The sequence below is a fragment of the Sapajus apella genome, unplaced genomic scaffold (genome assembly GCF_009761245.1).
Source record: "Sapajus apella isolate SASKATOON/1434 unplaced genomic scaffold, GSC_monkey_1.0 scaffold62, whole genome shotgun sequence".
Classification (NCBI taxonomy): Eukaryota; Metazoa; Chordata; class Mammalia; order Primates; family Cebidae; genus Sapajus; species Sapajus apella.
The window spans coordinates 14,517,363-14,537,455 of NW_022437002.1; the positions used below are offsets into that span (position 1 = coordinate 14,517,363).

Here is a 20,093-nt window from a genome sequence, read left to right on the forward strand (position 1 = left end):
TGTGTGTGTGTGTGTGTGTGTGTGTGTGTGTGTGTGTGTGTGTGTGTGAAAGTTTCATTCTTGTTGCCCAGGCTGGAGTGCAATGGTGTGATCTCATCTCACCACAACCTCTGCCTCCTGGGTTCAAGCGGTTCTCCTGCCTCAGCCTCCAGAGTAGCTGGGATTACAGGCATGTGCCACCATGCCCGGCTAATTTTGTATTTTTAGTGGATGGTTTCTGCATTTGGTCAGGCTGGTCTCCAACTCTGGACCTCAGGTAATCCACTCACCTTGGCCTCCCAAAGTGCTGGGATTACAGGCATGAGCCACAGTGCCTGGCCGAGTAGTTGTGTTTTCTGATCTATTCATCTCATCTCCTCTACCCCTTTCCTTCCTTCCTTCCTTCCTTCTTTCTTTCCTTCCTTTTTTCCCTCCCTCCCTTCCTCTCTCTTTTCTTCCTTCCCTCCTCCCTCCCTCCCTCTCTCCTTCCCTCTCTCACTACTTTTCTTTTCTTCTTTTCTTCCAACAGAATTTAGCTCTTGTCGCCCAGGCTGCAACCTCCCCCTCAACAATGGATCAGCCTCCCGAGCAGCTGGGATTACAGGCCTTCACCACCACACCCAGCTAATTTTTATATTTTTAATAGAGATGGGCTGATCTCTACTAACCAGCGGGTCTTGAACTCCTGACCTCAGGTGATCCATCAGCCTTGGCCTCCCAAAGTACTGGGATTACAGGCATGAGCTACCACACCCAGCCTCCTCTACTCTCTCTAGTGACAATGTAGTCTAGAACAAATCAATTGGAATATAGAAGGGTATGATAACTCTGATAAGTTGTCTTCCAAAAGAGAGATATTTTTCCAAAGACTACCTGTGTCAGAATGGCTTAAGCTCTTTGACTTCTTTTGTTTTTCATGGTGACCATGATTGTGGCCCACACCTTGCTCTGTCATTCATATATCTGTGTGAAGGAGTCTGATATGAGAAGCAGCCCCCAAGATGAATACAGAATTGCAAGAGTTATCTGTGACGCATAAAGGAAAGGAGCAGACATGGCCAGCAGAAGCCTTCAGATCACAATGCAGGTCTGACATCCTTTAAAAGAGAGGGAGAAAGAAGGAAGATTGATTGGATAGGAAGAGCCTCAGACCATAGTGTCGCTCTAAGAAAGTCTCTGTCAGCTCAACAGAGAGTTTTAGAACATTGATAACCTGTAGAGAAATTACACATTGGGCAGAATTGGGCAGGCCTTAATATCCCCAACATGCTCAGTAATTCACTGGAGGCTGTCTGGGAAGAGTGGCAAGTACTTTCTTGAAGGGAGATATCAGTGGTGTTCCTCCACGTGGCTCTCTGTATCGTAGAACTCTTGATCTTGGAGAAGATTGTTGGAAAATATCTGGTTAATCCACCTCCCTCTGTGACAAATGTTATCTGTGACATTCTGGATAAATGAGTATCTGTTTTATTTTAAAAGATGTTCAGAAAAGATCACACGGTTTTCCTTAATATTTAACATTAAGTATCAGAATTGTGTGTGTGTGTGTCTAATCTCAATCTTCTAAGCTGTGTTGTAAACCGGTTTTTTTTCCCTTGTCATCAAGACTGAAGTTTGTGTGGATTTTCTAAAATTAGAAAATAAAGCTTTATATTGACTCTAATGATCCTTTCACTTACTTCATTCCACATAAAGCAAGCTGGATTGGACTAATGAAGGACACTGCAAATAAATATTTCTTCTCTTTAAAGATTTTAGCAAGTAGAAATCTTTAAACCTGGAAAAGGGTCTCAGTGAATAGTAGTCAGTTAGAGTTAAATGACCTTCTAAAGTCATTTCCTAAAGAAAGATGTGGTAACTAAATAGATTTTGCTTTCCAAGCTCTCTCTTAATCTTTCATGAAGAAAAACCCTCAAGATTCATTGATTGTGTTAGGCAGCTAGATGATGGTGATAGCAAAAACTATTTAACTAAAGAACCATTCTCAGCAGAGGAATTCAGTGAACTGAGTGCTGTAGGTGGCAGGTAAGGAGTAACAGCCCATTCCCATGAACTTGTTTCCAGACCTTGACCAAGTAACATGCTATTGCTGGCATGAGTTTTTTCCCTCAGTCATTCCTTCCTTATCTCTGACTACAGTAGTCCCCCTTTATTCTCAGTTTTGCTTTCCACAGTTTCAGCTACCTGCAGTCAACCAAAGACTGAAAATATTAAACGCAAAATTCCAGGAATAAGTAATTCATAAGTTTTTAAGTTGTGAACCATTCTGAGTACCATGATGAAACCTTACACTGTCCTGCTGGGATGGGAATCATCCCTTCAACCAGTGTAGTCACACTGTCCACTCATTAGTCATGGGCATTAGTTAGCCTGCTCCTGACATCAAACCATGGACATCATCATGGCTGAGTGATCCAAGATCACTCAAAGCAGTTGATCCTACTTTTCATGTATCATCAGAAGGTCAATAGTAGTCTAATGCCATGTCATAATGCCTAAGTCATTCACCTTCACCTCATTATTTAGGCATTGTACCATTTCACATCATCTCAAGAAGGACAAGTACAGTACAGTGAGATATTTAGGGAGGCAGAGACCACATTCACATAACTTTTATTACAGTATATTTTTTATTAGTTATTGCTGCTAATCTCTTACTATGCCTAATGTACAAATTAAACTTTATCTTAGTTGTATACATGGAAAAAACAGTACAGTTGGCTCTTCATTTCTGTAGGTTCCACATCTCCCAATTCAACCAACCATGAATTGAAAATATTAAAATAAAAAATAACAATACGACAATAAGATAATATAAAATTTAAAATATGGAACAGCTGGGTGTGGTGGCTCACTCCCAGCACTTTGGGAGGCTGAGGTAGGTGGATCACTTGAGCCCAGCAGTTTGAGACCAGCCTGGGCAATATAATGAGACTCTATCTCTTAATTTATTTTTAAAAATTTAAAAAATAGCATAACAACTATATACATACCTTTTACATTGTATTGGGCATTGTAAGTAATCTAGAGATGATTTAAAGTGTATGAAAGGATGTGTGTAGGTTATATGCAAAATACTGTACCATTTTATATGAGGGACTTGAGCATCCATGGATTTTGGTGTCTTCAGTGGTCTTGGAACCAATCTCCCTCAGATACCAAGGGAGGACTGTATATAGAGGGTTTGGTACCACTGGAAGTTTCAGATGTCCACTGGAGGTTTTGGAACATATCTTCCAAAGATTAGGGGGACTACTGTACTTTATTTTCTGTTTCTTACGAAAAGGAAGTAAAAGTGTGGTAATAGTGTTTGGATTTGTGTTCCCACCCAAATTTCATGTCGAATTGTAATCCGCAATGTTGAAGGAATGGCCTGTTGGGAGGTGATGGGATCATGGAGGCAGACCTTCCTCCTTGCTGTTCTTGTAATAGTGAGTGAGTTCTCATGACATCTGGCTGTTTAAGTGTGTAGCACGTCACCCTTTCTCTCTTCCTGTGGCTCTGGCCATGTAACACATGCCTCCTTCCTCTTCCCTTTTTGCCATCATTGTAAGCTTCCGGAGGCCTCCCCAGCCATACTTCCTGTACAGCCTGAGGAACTGAGAGTCAATTAGGCCCCTTTTCTTTATAAATTGCCCAGTCTCAGGTAGTTTTTTTATATTATTATAAATGCAAAAATGAGCTAACATAGATGATATACTGGTTAACTTTATATGTCACCTTGACTGAGGTTTGGAATGGCCAGATATCCAATTGACATTATTTTTGGGCTGGTCATGATGACTCACACCTGTAATCCTAGCACTTTGGAAGGCCAAGGCTGGTGGATCGCTTGAGTCCAGGAGTTTGAGACCATCCTAGGTGACATGGCAAAACCCCACCTCTGCAAAAAATACAAAAATTAGCCAGGTGTGATGGCACATACCTGTAGTTCCAACTACTCAGGAGGCTGAGATGGGAGGATTGCTTGAGCGGGGAGACATAGGTTGCAGTGAGCTGTGATCACACAAATGCACTTCAGCCTGAGCAACAGACTGAGATCCTGTATCAAAAAAACTTAAGCAAAAACAAAAACACATTATTTCTGGGTGGATCTGTAAGGTTTTTCCAGAAGAGATTAGCATTTGAATCTATAGACAGAGTAAAGCAGATTGCCCTACCCAATGAGGGCCGGAATAGAAAAAAAAGGCAGAAGAAGGGAGAATATGCTTTTCCTTTTTTCCTTCCTTCTTTCCTTTCTTCCCTCCCTCTATCCCTTCTCTCTCTTTCTTTCTTCCCCTCCCTCCCTCCCTCCTTCTCTCTCTCTCTCTCTCTCTCTCTCTTTTTCTTTCTTTCTTTCTCTAAGTTCTGGGGTACACGTGCAGAATGTGCAGGTTTGTTACATAGGTATAAACATGCCATGGTGGTTTGCTGCACCCATCAACCCTTTATCTATGTTAGGTATTTCTCCTAATGCTATCCATCCCCTAGCCATCCACCCGCCGATAGGCCCCAGTGTGTGATGTTCTCCTCCCTGTGTCCATGTGTTCTCATTGTTCAACTCCCACTTACAAGTGAGAACATGCGATATTTAGTTTTCTGTTCTTGTCACAGTTTGCTGACAATGATGGCTTCCAGCTTCATCCATGAACTCATCCTTTTGTATGGCTGCATAGTATTCCATGGTGTATATGTACCACATTTTCTTTATCCAGTCTTTCATTGGGTTTCATTTGGGTTGGTTCCAAGTATTTGTTATTGTGAACAGAGCCGCAATAAACATACATGTATCTTTATAATAGAATGATTTATAACCCTTTGAGTATATACTCAGTAATGGGATTGCTGGGTCAAATGGTGTTTCTATTTCTAGATCCTTGAGGAATTGCCACACTGTCTTCCACAATGGTTGAACTAATTTGCATTCCCACCAACAGTGTAAAAGCATTCTTATTTCTCCATATCCTCTCCAGCATCTGTTGTTTACTTTTTAATGATTACCATTCTAACTGGCATGAGATGGTATCTCATTGTGGTTTTGATTTACATTTCTCTAATGACCAATGATGATGAGCTTTTTTTCATATGTTTGTTGGCTGCATAAATATCTTCTTTTGAGAAGTGTCTATTCACATCCTTCACCCAGTTTTTGATGGAGTTGTTTGTTTTGTTCTTGTAAATGTATTTTAGTTCTTTGTAGATTCTGGATATTAGCCCTTTGTCAGATGGGTAGATTGCAAAAATTTATTGGCCTGAAATTTTTGTTGTTGTTGTTGTGTCTCTTCTCGATTTGGGTATCAGGATGCTACCAGCATCATAAAATGAATTAGGGAGGATTCCATCTTTTTCTGTTGTTTGGAATAGTTTCAGAAGGAATTGGTACCTGCTTTTCTTTGTACCTCTGGTAGAATTCAGCTGTGAATCCGTCCAGTCCTGGAGTTGTTTTGGTTGGTAGGCTATTAATTGCTGCCTCAATTTCAGAGCTTGTTATTGGTCCATTAGGGATTTGACTTCTTCCTTGTTTAGTCTTGGGAGAGTGTATGTGTCCAGGAACTTATCCATTTCTTCTAGATTTTCTAGTTCATTGGCACTGAGGTGTTATAGTATTCTCTGATAGGAGTTTGTATTTCTGTGGGATCAGTGGTGATATCCCCTTTATTATTTCTTATTGCATCTACTTTATTCTTCTGTCTTTTCTTCTTTATTAATCTGGTTAGTGGTCTATTTTGTTGATCTTTTCAAAAAGACTGCTCTTGAATTCATTGATTTTTTTGAAGGGTTTTTTGTGTCTTTGTCTCCTTCAGTTCTGCCCTGTTGTTAGCTATTTCTTGTCTTCTGCTAGCTTTTGAATTTGTTTGCTCTTGTTTATCTAGTTCTTTTATTGTGATGTTAGGGTGTCGATTTTAGATCTTTCCTGGTTTCTCTTGTGGGCATTTAGTGCTATAAATTTCTCTCTATACACTGCTTTAAATGTGTCCCAGAGATTCTGGTATGTTGTCTCTTTGTTCTCATTGGTTTCAAAGGACATCTTTATTTCTGCCTTCATTTTGTTATTTTCCCAGTCGTCATTCAGGAACATGTTGTTCAGTTTTCATGTAGTTGTACAGTTTTGAGTGAGTTTCTTAATCTTGAGTTGTAATTTGATTGCACTATTGTCTGAGAGACTGTCTGTTATGATTTGCATTCTTTTGCATTTGCTGAGGACTGTTTTATTTCCAATTATGTGGTCAATTTTAGAATAAGTGTGATGTGGTGCTGAGAAGAATGTATATTCTATTGATTTGGGATGGAGAGTTCTGAAGATGTCTATTAGGTCCACTTGGTCCAGAGCTGAGTTCAAGTCCTGGATTTCCTTGTTAATTTTCTGTCTCATTGATCTAATATTGACAGTGGGGTGTTAAAGTCTCCCACTATTATTGTGTGGAAGTCTAAGTCTCTTTGTAGGTCACTAAGAACTTGTTTTATGAATCTGGGTGTTTCTGTATTGGGTGCATATATATTTAGGATAGTTAGCTCTTCTTGTTGCATTGATCCCTTTACCATTATGTAATATGCTCTTCTTTGTCTCTTTTGATCTTTGTTGGTTTAACGTCCGTTTTATCAGAGACTAGGATTGCAACCCCTGCTTTTTTTTTTTTTTTTTTTTTTTTTTTTGCTTTCCATTTGCTTGGTAAATTTTCCTCCATCCCTTTATTTTAAGCCTATTTATGTCTTTGCATGTGAGATGGGTCTTCTGAATACAGCATACCGATGGGTCTTGACTCTTTATCCAATTTGCCAGTCTGTGTCTCTTAATTGGGGCATTTAGCCTGTTTACACTTAAGGTTAATATTGTTATGTGTGAATTTGATGCTGCCATTATGATGCTAGCTGGTTATTTGGCCCGTTAGTTGATGCAGTTTCTTCATAGCATCGATGGTCTTTACAATTTGGCATGTTTTTGCAGTGGCTGGTACCAGTTGTTTCTTTCCACGTTTAGTGCTTCTTTCAGGAGCTCTTGTAAGGCAGGCCTGGTGGTAACAAAATCTCTCAGCATTGCTTGTCTGTAAAGGATTTTATTTCTCCTATACTTATAAAGCTTAGTTTGGCTGGATATGAAATTCTGGGTTGAAAATTCTTTTCTTTAACAATGCTGAATATTGGCCTGCACCCTCTTCTGGCTTGTAGGGTTTCTGCTGAGAAATCTGCTGTTAGTGTGATGGGCTTCCCTTTGTGGGTAACCCAACCTTTCTCTCTGGCTGCCCTTAACATTTTTTCTTCATTTCAAACATTGGTGAATCTGACGATTATGTGTCTTGGGATTGCTCTTCTCAAAGAGTATCTTTGTGGAGTTCTCTGTATTTCCTGGATTTGAATGTTGGCCTATCTTGCTAGGTTAGGGAAGTTTCCCTGGATAATATCCTGAAGAGTGTTTTCCAACTTTGTTCCATGCTCCCCATCACTTTCAGGTACACCAATCAAACATAGATGTGGTCTTTTCACATAGTCCCATGTTTCCTGGATTCTTTGTTCATTTCTTTTCCTCTTTTTTCCCTAATCTTGTCTTTTCACTTTACTTTGTTGAGTTGATCTTCAATCTCTGATATCCTTTCTTCTGCCTGATCGATTCAGCTATTAATACTTGTGTATGCTTCATGAAATACTTGTGCTGTGTTTTTCAGCTCCATCAGGTCATTTATGTTCTTCTTTAGGCTGGATATTCTAGTTACCAATTTGTCTAACCTTTTTTCAAGGTTCTTAGCTTCCTTGTATTGAGTTAGGACATGCTCCTTTAGCTTGGAGGAGTTTGTTATTACCCACCTTCTGAAGCCTACTTCTGTCAGGTTGTCACACTCATTCTCCATCCAGTTTTGTTCCCTTGCTGGCGAAGTGTTGTAATCCTTTGGAGGAGAAGAGGCATTCAGGTTTTGGGAATTTTCAGCCTTTTTGTGCTGGTTTCTCCCCATCTTTGTGGATTTATCTACATTTGGTCTTTGAAGTTGGTGACTTTCAGATGGGGTCTCTGAATCGACGTCCTTTTTATTGATAGAGATACTATTCCTTTCTGTTTGTTAGTTTTACTTCTAACAGTCAGGCCTCTCTGCTGCAGGTCTGCTGGAGGTTCACTCCAGACCCTTTTTGCCTAGGTATCATTGGTAGAGGCTGCAGAACAGCAGAGATTGCTGCCTATTTCTTACTCTGGAAGCTTCGTCCCAGAGGGGTGCCCACCAGATGCCAGCCAGAGCTTTCTTGTATGAGATGTCTGTTGGCCCCTACTGGGAAGTGTTTCCCAGTCAGGATACACAGGGGTCAGGGACCCACTTGAGGAGGCAGTCTGTCCTTTATCAGAGCTTGAATGCTGTCCTTACAGATCCACTGCTCTCTTCAGAGCTGCCAGATAGGGATGTTTAAATCTGCTGAAGCTGTGCCTACAACTACCCTTTCCCTCAGGTGCTCTGTCCAAGGGAGGTGGGGTTTTATCTGTAAGTCCCTGACTGGGGCTGCTGTCTTTTTTTTCAGAGATGCCCTGTTCAGGGAGAATGCAATCTAGAGAGGCAGTCTGGCTGCAGAGGGCTTGCTGAGCTGCATGGGCTCCACCCAGTTTGAACTTCCCAGTGGCTTTGTTTACACTGTGAGTGTTAAACTCAAGCCTCAGCAATGGTAGATGCCCCTCCCCCCACCAAGTTTGAGCCTCCCAGGTGGAGCTCAGACTGTTGTGCTGGCTGAGAGAATTTCAAGCCAGTGGATCTTAGCTTGCTCAGCTCCATGGTGGTGGGACCCGCTGAGCCAGACCACTTGGCTCCCTGGCTTCAGCCCCCTTTCCAGGGGAATAAACAGTTCTGTCTCGCAGGTGTTCCAGGCACCACTGGGGTATGAAAACAAAAACAAAAACTCCCACAGGTAGCTTGGTGTCTGCTCAAATGGCTGCCTAGTTTTGTGTTGGAATCCCAGGGCCCCAGTGGTGTAGGCACCGGAAGGAATCTCCTAGTCTGTGGAAGGTCTCCTGGTCTCCTGAAGACCACGGGAAAAGTGCAGTATCTGGGCTAGAGTGCATGATAGTCCCTAATGGCTTCCCTCAGCTAGGAGAGGGAGTTCCCCAACCCATTGTGCTTCCTGGGTGAGGCAACGCCCCATCCTGCTTTGGCTCGCCCTCCTCAGGCTGCACCCACTGTCCAGCCAGTCCCAGTGAGATGAACCAGGTACCTCAGCTGGAAATGCAGAAATCACCTGCCTTCTGCATCAATCTTGCTGGGAGCTGCAGATCAGAGCTGTTCCTGTTCAGCCATCGTGTCCTCCCTAGAATATGCTCCCTCTGCCAGAGTGCTTGAGGTGGTAGATAAGTCTTGCCCTGCCCTCAGACTAGAAAACAAGCAAAAATCACACACACACACACACACACACACACACACACACACAGAGAGAGAAAGAGACAGATTTTACATATATATTATATATACATTATGTATGTATATATTTAATCTTCTTTTGGTTCTGTTTCTCCAAAGAACCCTGTCAAATACAGATGGAAACTAATATGTGAGTCTCCCTCTACAGTGTTGTAATGACTCTCCAGGGGTTTGACATAACTTTGTTTTTTTCTTTTGAGACTGAGTCTCACTCTGTCACCCAGGCTGGAGTGCAGTGGCATGATCTCGGCTCACTGCAACCTTCACCTTCCAGGTTCAAACGATTGTCCTATCTCAGCCTCCAGAGTAGCTGGGATTACAGGCACCTGCCACCACACCTGGCTAATTTTTTGTATTTTTAGTAGAGACATGGTTTCACTGTGTTAGCCAGGATGGTCTCAATCTCCTGACCTCATGATCTGCCCACCTCAGCCTCCCAAAGTGCTGGGATTACAGGCATAAGCCACCATGCCTGGACAACATAACTTATTTTAACAGAAATTCTGAGAGGGTAGGTATTGTTTACCCTGATTTACAGATGAGAAAACCAAGATCACAGATTTGTGAATGTAAAAATCAAGATTTCAAATCTCAACCTGACTACAAGCCCTATGTTTTAGCCGGGCGCAGTGGCTCATGCCTGTAATCCTAGTACTTTGGGAGGCCAAGGTGGGAGGATTGCTTGAGCTTAGGAGGTTGAGACCAACCTGGGCAACATGGCGAGACCCTGTCTCTTAAAAAACAAAAAACAAACAAAATGACCTACGTTTTTGCCATCGTGGTGTTCAAACTGTGTTCCAGGGATCTTTGATGTTCCATAGATAGAAAGCTCTGGGGTCTTCTACCTTCACATGAGTCAGAGAAATCTCCACTGCGGGGAACTCTGTAAAGGGTTTTTCCATAAGAATTATTCTGAAAATAAAGGGGAGAGCAGATTTCTGTGGCTCAAAAAGGAAAAATAATTTAGGAAATCATTCTCTTATATCAAGCACTTTTCTCAAGGTGTGACTGTGTTCTTCACCCATTTTTCTGTGGAGACAGACTTATCACTAAATAGACCATCTTAGTGCTGTTAGTATGCATGTTCTCAGAGAACATGCTTAAAATAGAAGAAATGCTAGGTATCTGGTAGGAAAAATAATAGCCACAATATATTGAGCATCTATCATGTGTCATGATCTGGACTAGGTGTCTGACAAACATAATCTCATTTAATCCCAATAATAGCCCTCCCCAAAGTAAGCAGGAGTATTCCCATTTGATAATTGTGAGAACTTAAGGGAACTTGATCACAGTAATAGTTGCAGCCAGGAGCTGATCCAGGTTCATTTGCCCCCAGAGCTCATTTTCTACACCATAACAACTCTTGTGGTGACTTACAGAGGAGATTCATATAGGCGACTTATTATAACTCACGGGGGCTGCAGCATGCCCAGTGATGAGCACATAAACCGCCTCCACTTACAGGTGATGACCAGGCAGTAGTTTATTTTCTACAGGGCCTGCATTCATCATTTCTTTTGATTGTGCCTGTGAGAGGGCACAGCACAATGCGAGCACATAGTGGGACAACAATAAAATTTGTTGAGGAAGCACGGTTTAGTTCAGAGCAGCAGGGGATCCCCACCTTTCAGAGAGTAGAACATTGAAAGTGGAAAATTCTGAGCTGTTACACCATCTCAAGAGTCGTTGGTGGCTACCCATCCTAAGTCATTAGTCCTCTTTGTTTACTGCTGTCTGGCAGGTCAGGTAGGCTCCCTCAGCTACCCAGAGATCTCGGTATCCCATTCCTCATCTCTCACATTATTTGCTGTTCCTTTCTTGTGTTTTTCTGGTTTAAACTTTGGTTACTGGGCTCATTAAGTACATAAATTGCCTAAAGGCATAACTATATTCAATGTGCCACAAATTATGGTAAATTTTAAATATATATTCTTTGGGAAAGCATCTTTTAAAAATTACAGCATCAAAATGCATGACATTCTTACTCTAGGAAAGGACAAAGAAAATGAAGGGAGTTTCATATTTAAGAGTTGAGACGTTTCTTCTACTTTGTACTGAAGCATCTCAGGTGGCATAAGGGTGGGGATAAAGAAATGTTTGCCTTGAGTGTTGAATGCATCAGCATGTCATGTGTGAATTTGAAAAAATATTCACCAGTGCAGATGGTGGCTGATGTGAGAAGGTACTCTGGGAAAAAAATACGTATTCTTCTCCATATCCTTTTGCGGTGCTACTAAGCTGACATGATTCTTGATTACATCTTTTGTTCATACCACTGGACAGGAGGAATTGTAAAAGTTACACTAAAATTTTAGTATCCATTTTTCTAGTAGCATTCCCCATTCTGTCCAACTCATCAGCTTGGGATTGTAATTTTTGTTTTATTAACATTAAACATAAGAAAGGTAAATTAGTAGTTTGATTAATTCAAAATGATCAGGACTCTGTGGTATATTTTTCTAATACTTGATCCCTTTGACTCAGCTACCAAACAACAGCAAAGGCTCAAATCCATAATAAAGCAAATCTCTAAAGGATCCAAGACCAGACAGGAAGTGGAACTTGTAACTAGGAAGCGATTTCAGGGCTGTTACCTCAGAGGAAGATGCTTAAGATACACAGTTTTTTTTTTTCCCCCAGTATTTTTTAGATTGACGTTTTGTATCTGGTGATTTATTTGGATTAAGACTTCCATTTTAGAGCCTGGATTATCAGTAACATAGGAAGATAGAAGAGAAACCAGTATAAAAAATCAAGGGACAAAGTACAAGATTTGAATGAGGTAAGAAAAAACGGATAATTTTCAGTTACATTTTCTAATACAGGTAAGACAGACACCAGGAGGATGCTCAAGAATGACTGAAAATAGGCAAAAGGAGAAGGCATACATCCAGGAATATATATCCTATGATTGTGACCAGTGGTTACAGAAAACCTTGCCAGGAGTAGTCAATCAGTAAGGAGCCCATTACAAATTTATTTAGCATAAACTAGTGTGTTGAAATTATAAGGATGATTTAAAGGTATTGCCTTACCAATGAATGAATGTAAAAATTCGGAACAATTCAATAATAATATAAACTGTCACGGAGCATTTTCTATGAGCGAGGAGCCCACATGTGTCCCGGCATCATTATCCTTATTTTTAATATGAGGAATATGAGGAACTAAGGCTAAGAAAAGTGAGGTAACTAGCAGGGGATTCCACTGTTGGAAACCAGTAGAACAGGAGTGGGAGGGCTGTTTCTACACACCATTCTGCATTTCCCAAGTTACAGAGTATAGATGTGCCAATTTCAGCTGCTTCCTGACTGGCCAAACCAAATGTGCAATTAGTTCATTTGACAGGTGTGCTTTTACGATGAAGAGGGGTCAGCTGAGCACGGTGGCTCATGCCTGTAATCCGAGCACTTTGGGAGGCCGAGGTGGGTGGATCACTTGAGCCTAGGAGTTTTAGAGCAGGCTGGGCAACACAGCAAAACCCTATTACCACTATATATATGCCTTGAAAGTTGAAAGTGAGCTATTACCATTCAGGAAGTTGTTTTCTTCTTGTAGTTCTAATTTAGGGATTTCATGTTATCATTTTAAAATAAAGTATAACTGTGTGTGTGTGTGTGTGTGTATAAAACTTTTAAAAAATGTAAAAAATAAACAATGGTGAGGAGTCCACTGCTTGATGATAGTGTGATCATCAAAGAAATTGGCTGTTTTCGTTGTGTTCCTAAATCGCATTTTTATCTCAATTTTATCTCCTAATAGGTTTTTGTACATAAGAAAAAAATTCTCTTTGGCAAGGCTGAATAGGGTAGATATTAAAAGTAAGGGATTTAAGTTAGACTTGAGTTAGAATCCCAGTGCTGACTGTGTGAAGTTGGACAAATTATGTAACACATCTGAGCCTCACATGTTTCCCCTGTAAAAATAATGTAGTAATAGTTCCAATCTCATAGGGGTCCTGGAAAAACAAAATGAAGTGATACATATAACGTACTTACCGTAGTGTCTGGCATGTGGTCAGTCCTCAATATAAAGTAGCTGTTATCATTATGATTCCAATTTTTATTATTTTCAAATAATTTGGAAAGATTTCAATAATGCCTTATATTTGATAGGTGATTAAATTTTATAAAATACTTTCAAAATCACATTTCATTCCTACTGTGATGGCTATAATGTAGGTAGAACAAGTGTTACTACATTTTACCATTGTGTAAATTAAGACTTGGAGAGAAAAACATATCTTATGAGCTATAAACTAGTTTTCCTAGGTTCATAAGTCCCCTAGATGATTTTATTGTTGAGTTAGAAAGTTATTATCAGAATGTGTTGCAAACACTGCTATTATATATAAAATTAATTATGTAAAATGCTTTTTACAGATCTTGAAAATGAGCCAAGAAAAAAATGAAATATTTGAAAGTAAGTGGTCAAAAGAGAGACAGAGAGAGAAGCAGTTGGCATTTGGTCTTGACACTGCCGAGATGGCCTTGAAAGTTGAAAGTGAGGTATTACCATTCAGGAAGTTGTCTTCTTCTTCTTGTAGTTCTAATTTAGTGATTTCATGTTATCATTTTAAAATAAAGTATAACTGTGTATCTCAGTTTGGGCTGCCATAGCCAAATACCACAGACTAAGTGGCTCAAACAACAGAACTTTATTTTCTCACAGGAGGATGGGAAGTCCAAGATCAAGGTGCCAGCCAAGTCAGTTCCTGGTGAGGGTTCTCCTCCTGGCTTGCAGATGGCCACCTTCTTGCTGTGTCCTCACATGACAAAGTGAGCAAGCTCTGGTGTCTCTTCCTCTTCCTATAAAGGCACTAACCCTATTGCATTAAGGCCCCACCCTTATATCCTCATTTGACCTTTATCACTTCCTTATCAACCTTATCTATCTCCAAATACATTCATATTGGGGATTAGGGCTTCAACAATACGGATAGGGAGGGAGAGCACAATCTAATCTATAACACTATAGAATATGTGTTTCTATAATAATAATGGGGTAGCTCTGTTGTTTCTCTAAGCTGAGTGCCAGCACTAATCAAAGTGTACTTTAATTAGCAGATGTTTGATTGTTACAGTGTTCATAGAGTCATGGACTTATCTCTTGTTTTAACCTCTTGTCCTGCCATCATGGAAAGATCTATCAGGAGACGTAATCAGCCTATATTTTGAAGAGTGACCTGGATGTGAGTTCATGGAAGTCTAAATCAATAATTTAGAGGACAGTGACACTCAATCAGTTTGTAGTTTGCAATGCCCCTAATCTCATCCTAATGACCTACAGGAATTTTCAGTGACATGAGATAGGAAATCGATGTCATTTATCCTCTTCCTGTGGTTTTGGGAGGCCACCGCCTACCTTCTTGCCTTTTTGTCTAAGTCTTTCTAATCAGCGTTTACCTCCCACATTGACCTCAAGGCTTTGGGAAAATACCAAGTAGCTCCTCTCCTAAAGAGAATTTTTATAGCCTATTCCCTTCATTGAGCACCACAGACTGACTCTCAACCCAAATTCTTTCACCAGCCAATCAGTGAACATCCTATGTCATCAATGTAAAAATCTGATAAAAATCTGCATTTAGCCAAAGTGTTTTCTCTCGTGGATATATACACACACATATATATTGTATGTATGTGTATATATATGTATATGTGTATATATATGTATATGTGTATATATATAGTATGTGTGTATATATATACACATATAAATCAAGCTGGGCATGGTGGCTCACACCTGTAATCCCAGCACTTTGGGAGGCTGAGGCAAGGGGATCACTAGGAGTTTGAGACCAGCCTGAGCAACATAGTGGGACATTGTCTCCACAGACAAAAAATTAAAATGTTAGCCAGGTGTGGTGTTGCATGCCTATGATCCCAGCTACTCAGGAGGCAGAGGTGGGAGGATCGTTTGAGCCCAGGAAGTCAAGGCTGCAGTGAGCTGTGATTACATCACTGCACCCCAACCTGGGTGACAGAGTGAGACCCTGTCTCAAAACAGAAAAAAAAGAGAAAGAGAAAAAACATGAGAGGATTAAAGAAAACCTTGGTACAAACAGATGGAGAAACATTCCATGCTCATGGTTAGGAAGAATCAATATCGTGAAAATGATCATACTGCCCAAAGTAATTTATAGATTCAACACTATCCCCATCAAGCTACCAATGACTTTCTTCACAGAACTGGAAAAAAACACCTTAAACTTCATATGGAAGCAAAAGAGAGCCCACATAGCCAAGTCAATTCTAAGCAAAAAGAACAAAGATGGAGGCATCACACTACCTGACTTCAAACTATACTACAAGGCTACAGTAATCAAAACAGCATGGTACTGGTACCAAAATAGAGATATAGACCAATGAAACAGAAAGGAGACCTCGGAGGCAACACCACACATCTACAACCATCTGATATTTGACAGACCTCACAAAAACAAGCAATGGGGAAAGGATTCCCTGTTTAATAAATGGTGTTGGGGAATCTGGCTAGCCATGTGCAGAAAGCAGAAACTGGACCCCTTCCTGTCACCTTATACTAAAATTAACTCCAGACGGATTAAAGACTTAAACATAAGACCTAACACCATAAAAACTCTAGAAAAAAACAGGCAAAACCATTCAGGACATAGGCATAGGCAAGGACTTCATGACTAAAACACCAAAAGCATTGGCAACAAAAGCCAAAATAGACAAATGGGACCTAATCAAACTCCACAGCTTCTGCACAGCAAAAGAAACAATGATTAGAGTGAATTGGCAACCAACAGAATGGGAAAAAATTTTTGCAATCTACCCATCTGACAAAGGGCTGATATCCAGAATCTACAAAGAACTAAAACAGATTTACAAGAAAAAAACAAACAAGCCCATTCAAAAGTGGGCAAAGGATATGAACAGACACTTTACAAAAGAAGACATATATGAGGCCAACAAACATATGAAAAAATACTCATCATCACTGGTCATTAGAGAAATGCAAATCAAAACCACATTGAGATACCATCTCACGCCAGTTAGAATGGCGATGATTAAAAAACCTGGAGACAATAGATGCTGGAGAGGATGTGGAGAAATAGGAACACTTTTACACTGTTGGTGGGAGGGTAAATTAGTTCAACCATTGTGGAAGACAGTGTGGCGATTCCTCAAGGACTTAGAAATAGAAATTCCATTTGACCCAGCAATCCCATTACTGGGTATATATCCAAAGGATTATAAATCGTTCTATTATAAGAACACATGCACATGAATGTTCATTGCAGCACTGTTTACAATAGCACAGACTTGGAACCAACCCAAATGCCCATCGATGATAGACTGGACAGGGAAAATGTGGCACATATACACCATGGAATATTATGCAGCCATCAAAAACGATGAGTTCATGTCCTTTGTAGGGACATGGATGAACCTGGAAACCATCATTCTCAGCAAACTGACACAAGAACAGAAAATCAAACACCACATGTTCTCACTCATAGGCGGGTGTTGAACACTGAGAACACATGGACACAGGGAGGGGAGCATCACACACTGGGGTCTGCCAGGGTGAACTAGGGGAGGGACAGCAGGGGGTGGGGAGTTGGGGAGGGATAATATGGGGAGAAATGCCAGATATAGGTGATGGGGAGGAAGGCAGCAAACTACCTTGCCATGTGTCTACCTATGCAACAATCTTGCATGTCCTTCACATGTACCCCAAAACCTAAAACGCAATATATATATCTTAAAATCAGACAAAGGCCAGTGCATAAAGAAGCTCATTTGATGCATCATTTGTAAAAAAAAAAAAAAAAAAAAAAAGAAAAAAAGCAAACCTTGATTAATTAAGTCACTAAATATAATTAAATAAGCATAATTTGTAGTTAGAAAACAGAATTTAAGCTGTGCATCATGGCACCTTTATAGTCCCAGCTACTTGGGAGGCTGAGACAGGAGGATGGCTTGAGCCCAGGAGTTGAGAACTGTAGTGCACTGTGATTACACCTGTGAATGGCTACTGCACTCTAGCCTGGGTAACACAGCGAGACTCCATCTCTAAAAAAAAAATAAACTCCAGAGCTTAAAGTCAGACAGATTTATGGATTTGGAATCTCAGCTTTATACTTCCTGGCTATGTGAATTTAGGCAGATCACTTAAGATCTCTGGGCCTTACATTCAACAATTCTCTTATAAGGTTGTCAGAACATTAAAGGTAAACCACATAGCACTTTGTTCTATAAATGGTACTTCTAAAACGATACATTTTAGAAACATAATATAACTATTGGCAGTCATTGCAAGCATTGCTAAAGAGTTTACCTCCATATAAGCCTTGCTTAAAGTAGGAAGGACTCTAGAAGCTAAATCTTTAAACCTGTGAATGATAGAAACTAAGAATGCTCAGTTTATTTAATTGATTTATGTAAACTTTGTTTTAACTACTAAGAAAGGCATTGGTCTGCCAGAAGGATAGTTTGGAATATTTAAAACAAAAAATTTATCAGGACCGTTTCAAGATTCATTCTTAAAGCATTATGTCTTTTATAGGGAAAATCATCTTATTTTATTCTACTAAATGTCTTCATTTCTTAATCAGGAATTGCAAAAATCAAAGTCAGAGCTCATATGCCTTTATAATGAAGTTCACAGTCTTCCAGGGGCATCAGAAAGCAGAGACCATTTTTTAATAGCATGGGACCTATTGCAAAAAGAGAATTCTGAATTAGAAACAAAGGTGAGACTGGGTTAGCTATTTAAATGTTCAATATTTAACACAGCTTTTATGAGGACAGGATAAAAGGAAATTAATTTTAAGCAAGTGATGATTTGGGAATTGGAGCTTCTTTTATTATTACAGCATAAATTGCCATATACTACCATATGCTGTGGATTATGAGTCAAGGTATATATCAGGATAAATATTCAGGCTTCAACTAATATTTGGCACTTAGGATTCATCTGTGAATTTTTTACTTTAAATCAGCTTCCCACCAACTTAATTTTTGGACCACACATTATAATGTAAAAGATTTATTTAAATGTCTTCAATTTAAAAATTTAGGATCAAAGCATTTCTCTATAATGTAAAAGATTTATTTAAATATCTTCAATTTAAAAATTTAGGATCAATGCATCATTCTCAGTTACACTGAAAACTGAGCTTAGAATTAGGAAGATGTTCAAATGTCCTGATCCAAGCTTGTCCCCTAAGTTTAAAAATGGCTTCCAGCAAGGATTGCTTGTGCCCAGGAGTTAGAGGCTGTAATGTGCTATGATTTGCCTGTGAATAGCAACTGTACCTCAGCCTGGGCAGCATAGTGAGACCCCATCTCTTAAAAAAAAAAAAAGCCTGCCTGACCAGGTCGAAGAATTCCCATCTAGTCCAATACTAGATTGAAAATTTGTCTGTATAATTTCTAGAGTCTCACCTATTAGGTTATCACTATCTCCTCCTGGCTGAAAATTCCTTTCCTCAATCACTCTTTTGATCTAGACTAAAGATTAAGGAGTCTTGAACACAGCAGTGAAATATATTAGGCTATATTTTAACGCCATATGTAAGGTGAATAACTAAATCAAAGCCTAATTTACCTAGATGTAGTTGTTACACCAGAAAATCAGGAGCAGGTTGCTGAGGGATTGGGACATCGATCGGATAGTACGTGACGTGGGAGGGAAAAGTCCAGAACATAAGGTTTGCTGCCTGGGAGAGTAGATAGATATGTAGGGCATAACATACAACTAAGACTTTTTTGTGGAACCTTGTCAGCAAGGTAAATTATCATCACGTTGTACAGTTAAAGGGCCATGCCTTTTAAGGTATCACTGAAAAAGTTAACAGATGAGCTGAAATGAGAAGAATATAATATAAAGTGAAGAGATCCAGATCTACTCTTCTGGTGATCTGGGTCTCCTTTTTTCTTAAACTTTTTATGTTGAAATAATATCAGACTCACAGAAAAAATTATGCAAGTACAAAGAATTCCCATATACTTTCACTCTTCCAAATGTTAACATGGTATCGTGTTTACCTAATCATAGTTTCTCCATCTACACACACACGCACACACACACACATGTTTTTTTGTAAACCCTTTGAGAGTAAGTTGGAGACATAATCTCCTATATTTCCATGTGGGTTTACTAAAAACTATAACATCTCATATTATCACAGTGCAAGTCTCATAATCAGGAAATTGACATTGACACAATACTATAATCTATAGCTCGTATTCAGATTTTACCAATTATTCCCCTCTATAGCAAGATAATAACTTTTTTCCTAGTCTGAGATCTAACCCAGCAACATACATTGCATTTAATTGTCATGTTTCTATAGGTCCTTCAATCCAGAAAAGTTCCTAAGTCTTTGTCTTTGTCTTTCATGACTTTGATATGTGTGTGTATATATACGCAGTGGATCAATTTTGTGTTTTTATTCAAGTGTTTTATTACCTAAAATTTAAACAAATGCAAAACAACAACAACAACAAAAAGAATTCAATAGATATGTCATGAAGCCTCAAGAACTACTAATCACGTGCCATTCCTGTTTCACCTATAGTTCTCTACTTCGGCCATTTCTGATCAACCCATTGTCCATCCTCCATTATTTTTTTCAGTTTTGTTTTTTGTGAGGTCAAATGTACACACATTGAAAGACACAAATCCTAAAAATCTTTGACATGTAAATATTAAAAAATATATATACGTGTATATATATATATATATATATATAGAGAGAGAGAGAGAGAGAGA

At 39.6% G+C, this 20,093-nt stretch overlaps 1 protein-coding gene across 13 annotated transcripts in view; it reads left to right on the forward strand.

Annotated features, from left to right (window-relative positions):
* CCDC30 (coiled-coil domain containing 30) overlaps nucleotides 1-20,093 on the forward strand; it is a 191,209-nt gene that overhangs the window by 54,011 nt on the left and 117,105 nt on the right. Inside the window, exons 1-2 of one of the 13 annotated variants that reach the window (XM_032247175.1) lie at nucleotides 13,003-13,855; nucleotides 17,932-18,069. The exons of the other annotated variants lie outside the window; for them this stretch is intronic. Of the exons in view, the coding sequence (XP_032103066.1) occupies nucleotides 13,739-13,855; nucleotides 17,932-18,069 (255 nt within the window). The 5' untranslated portion in view covers nucleotides 13,003-13,738. Of the gene's footprint in view, nucleotides 1-13,002; nucleotides 13,856-17,931; nucleotides 18,070-20,093 lie in introns of those variants that run through there. 13 annotated transcript variants of the gene reach the window in all.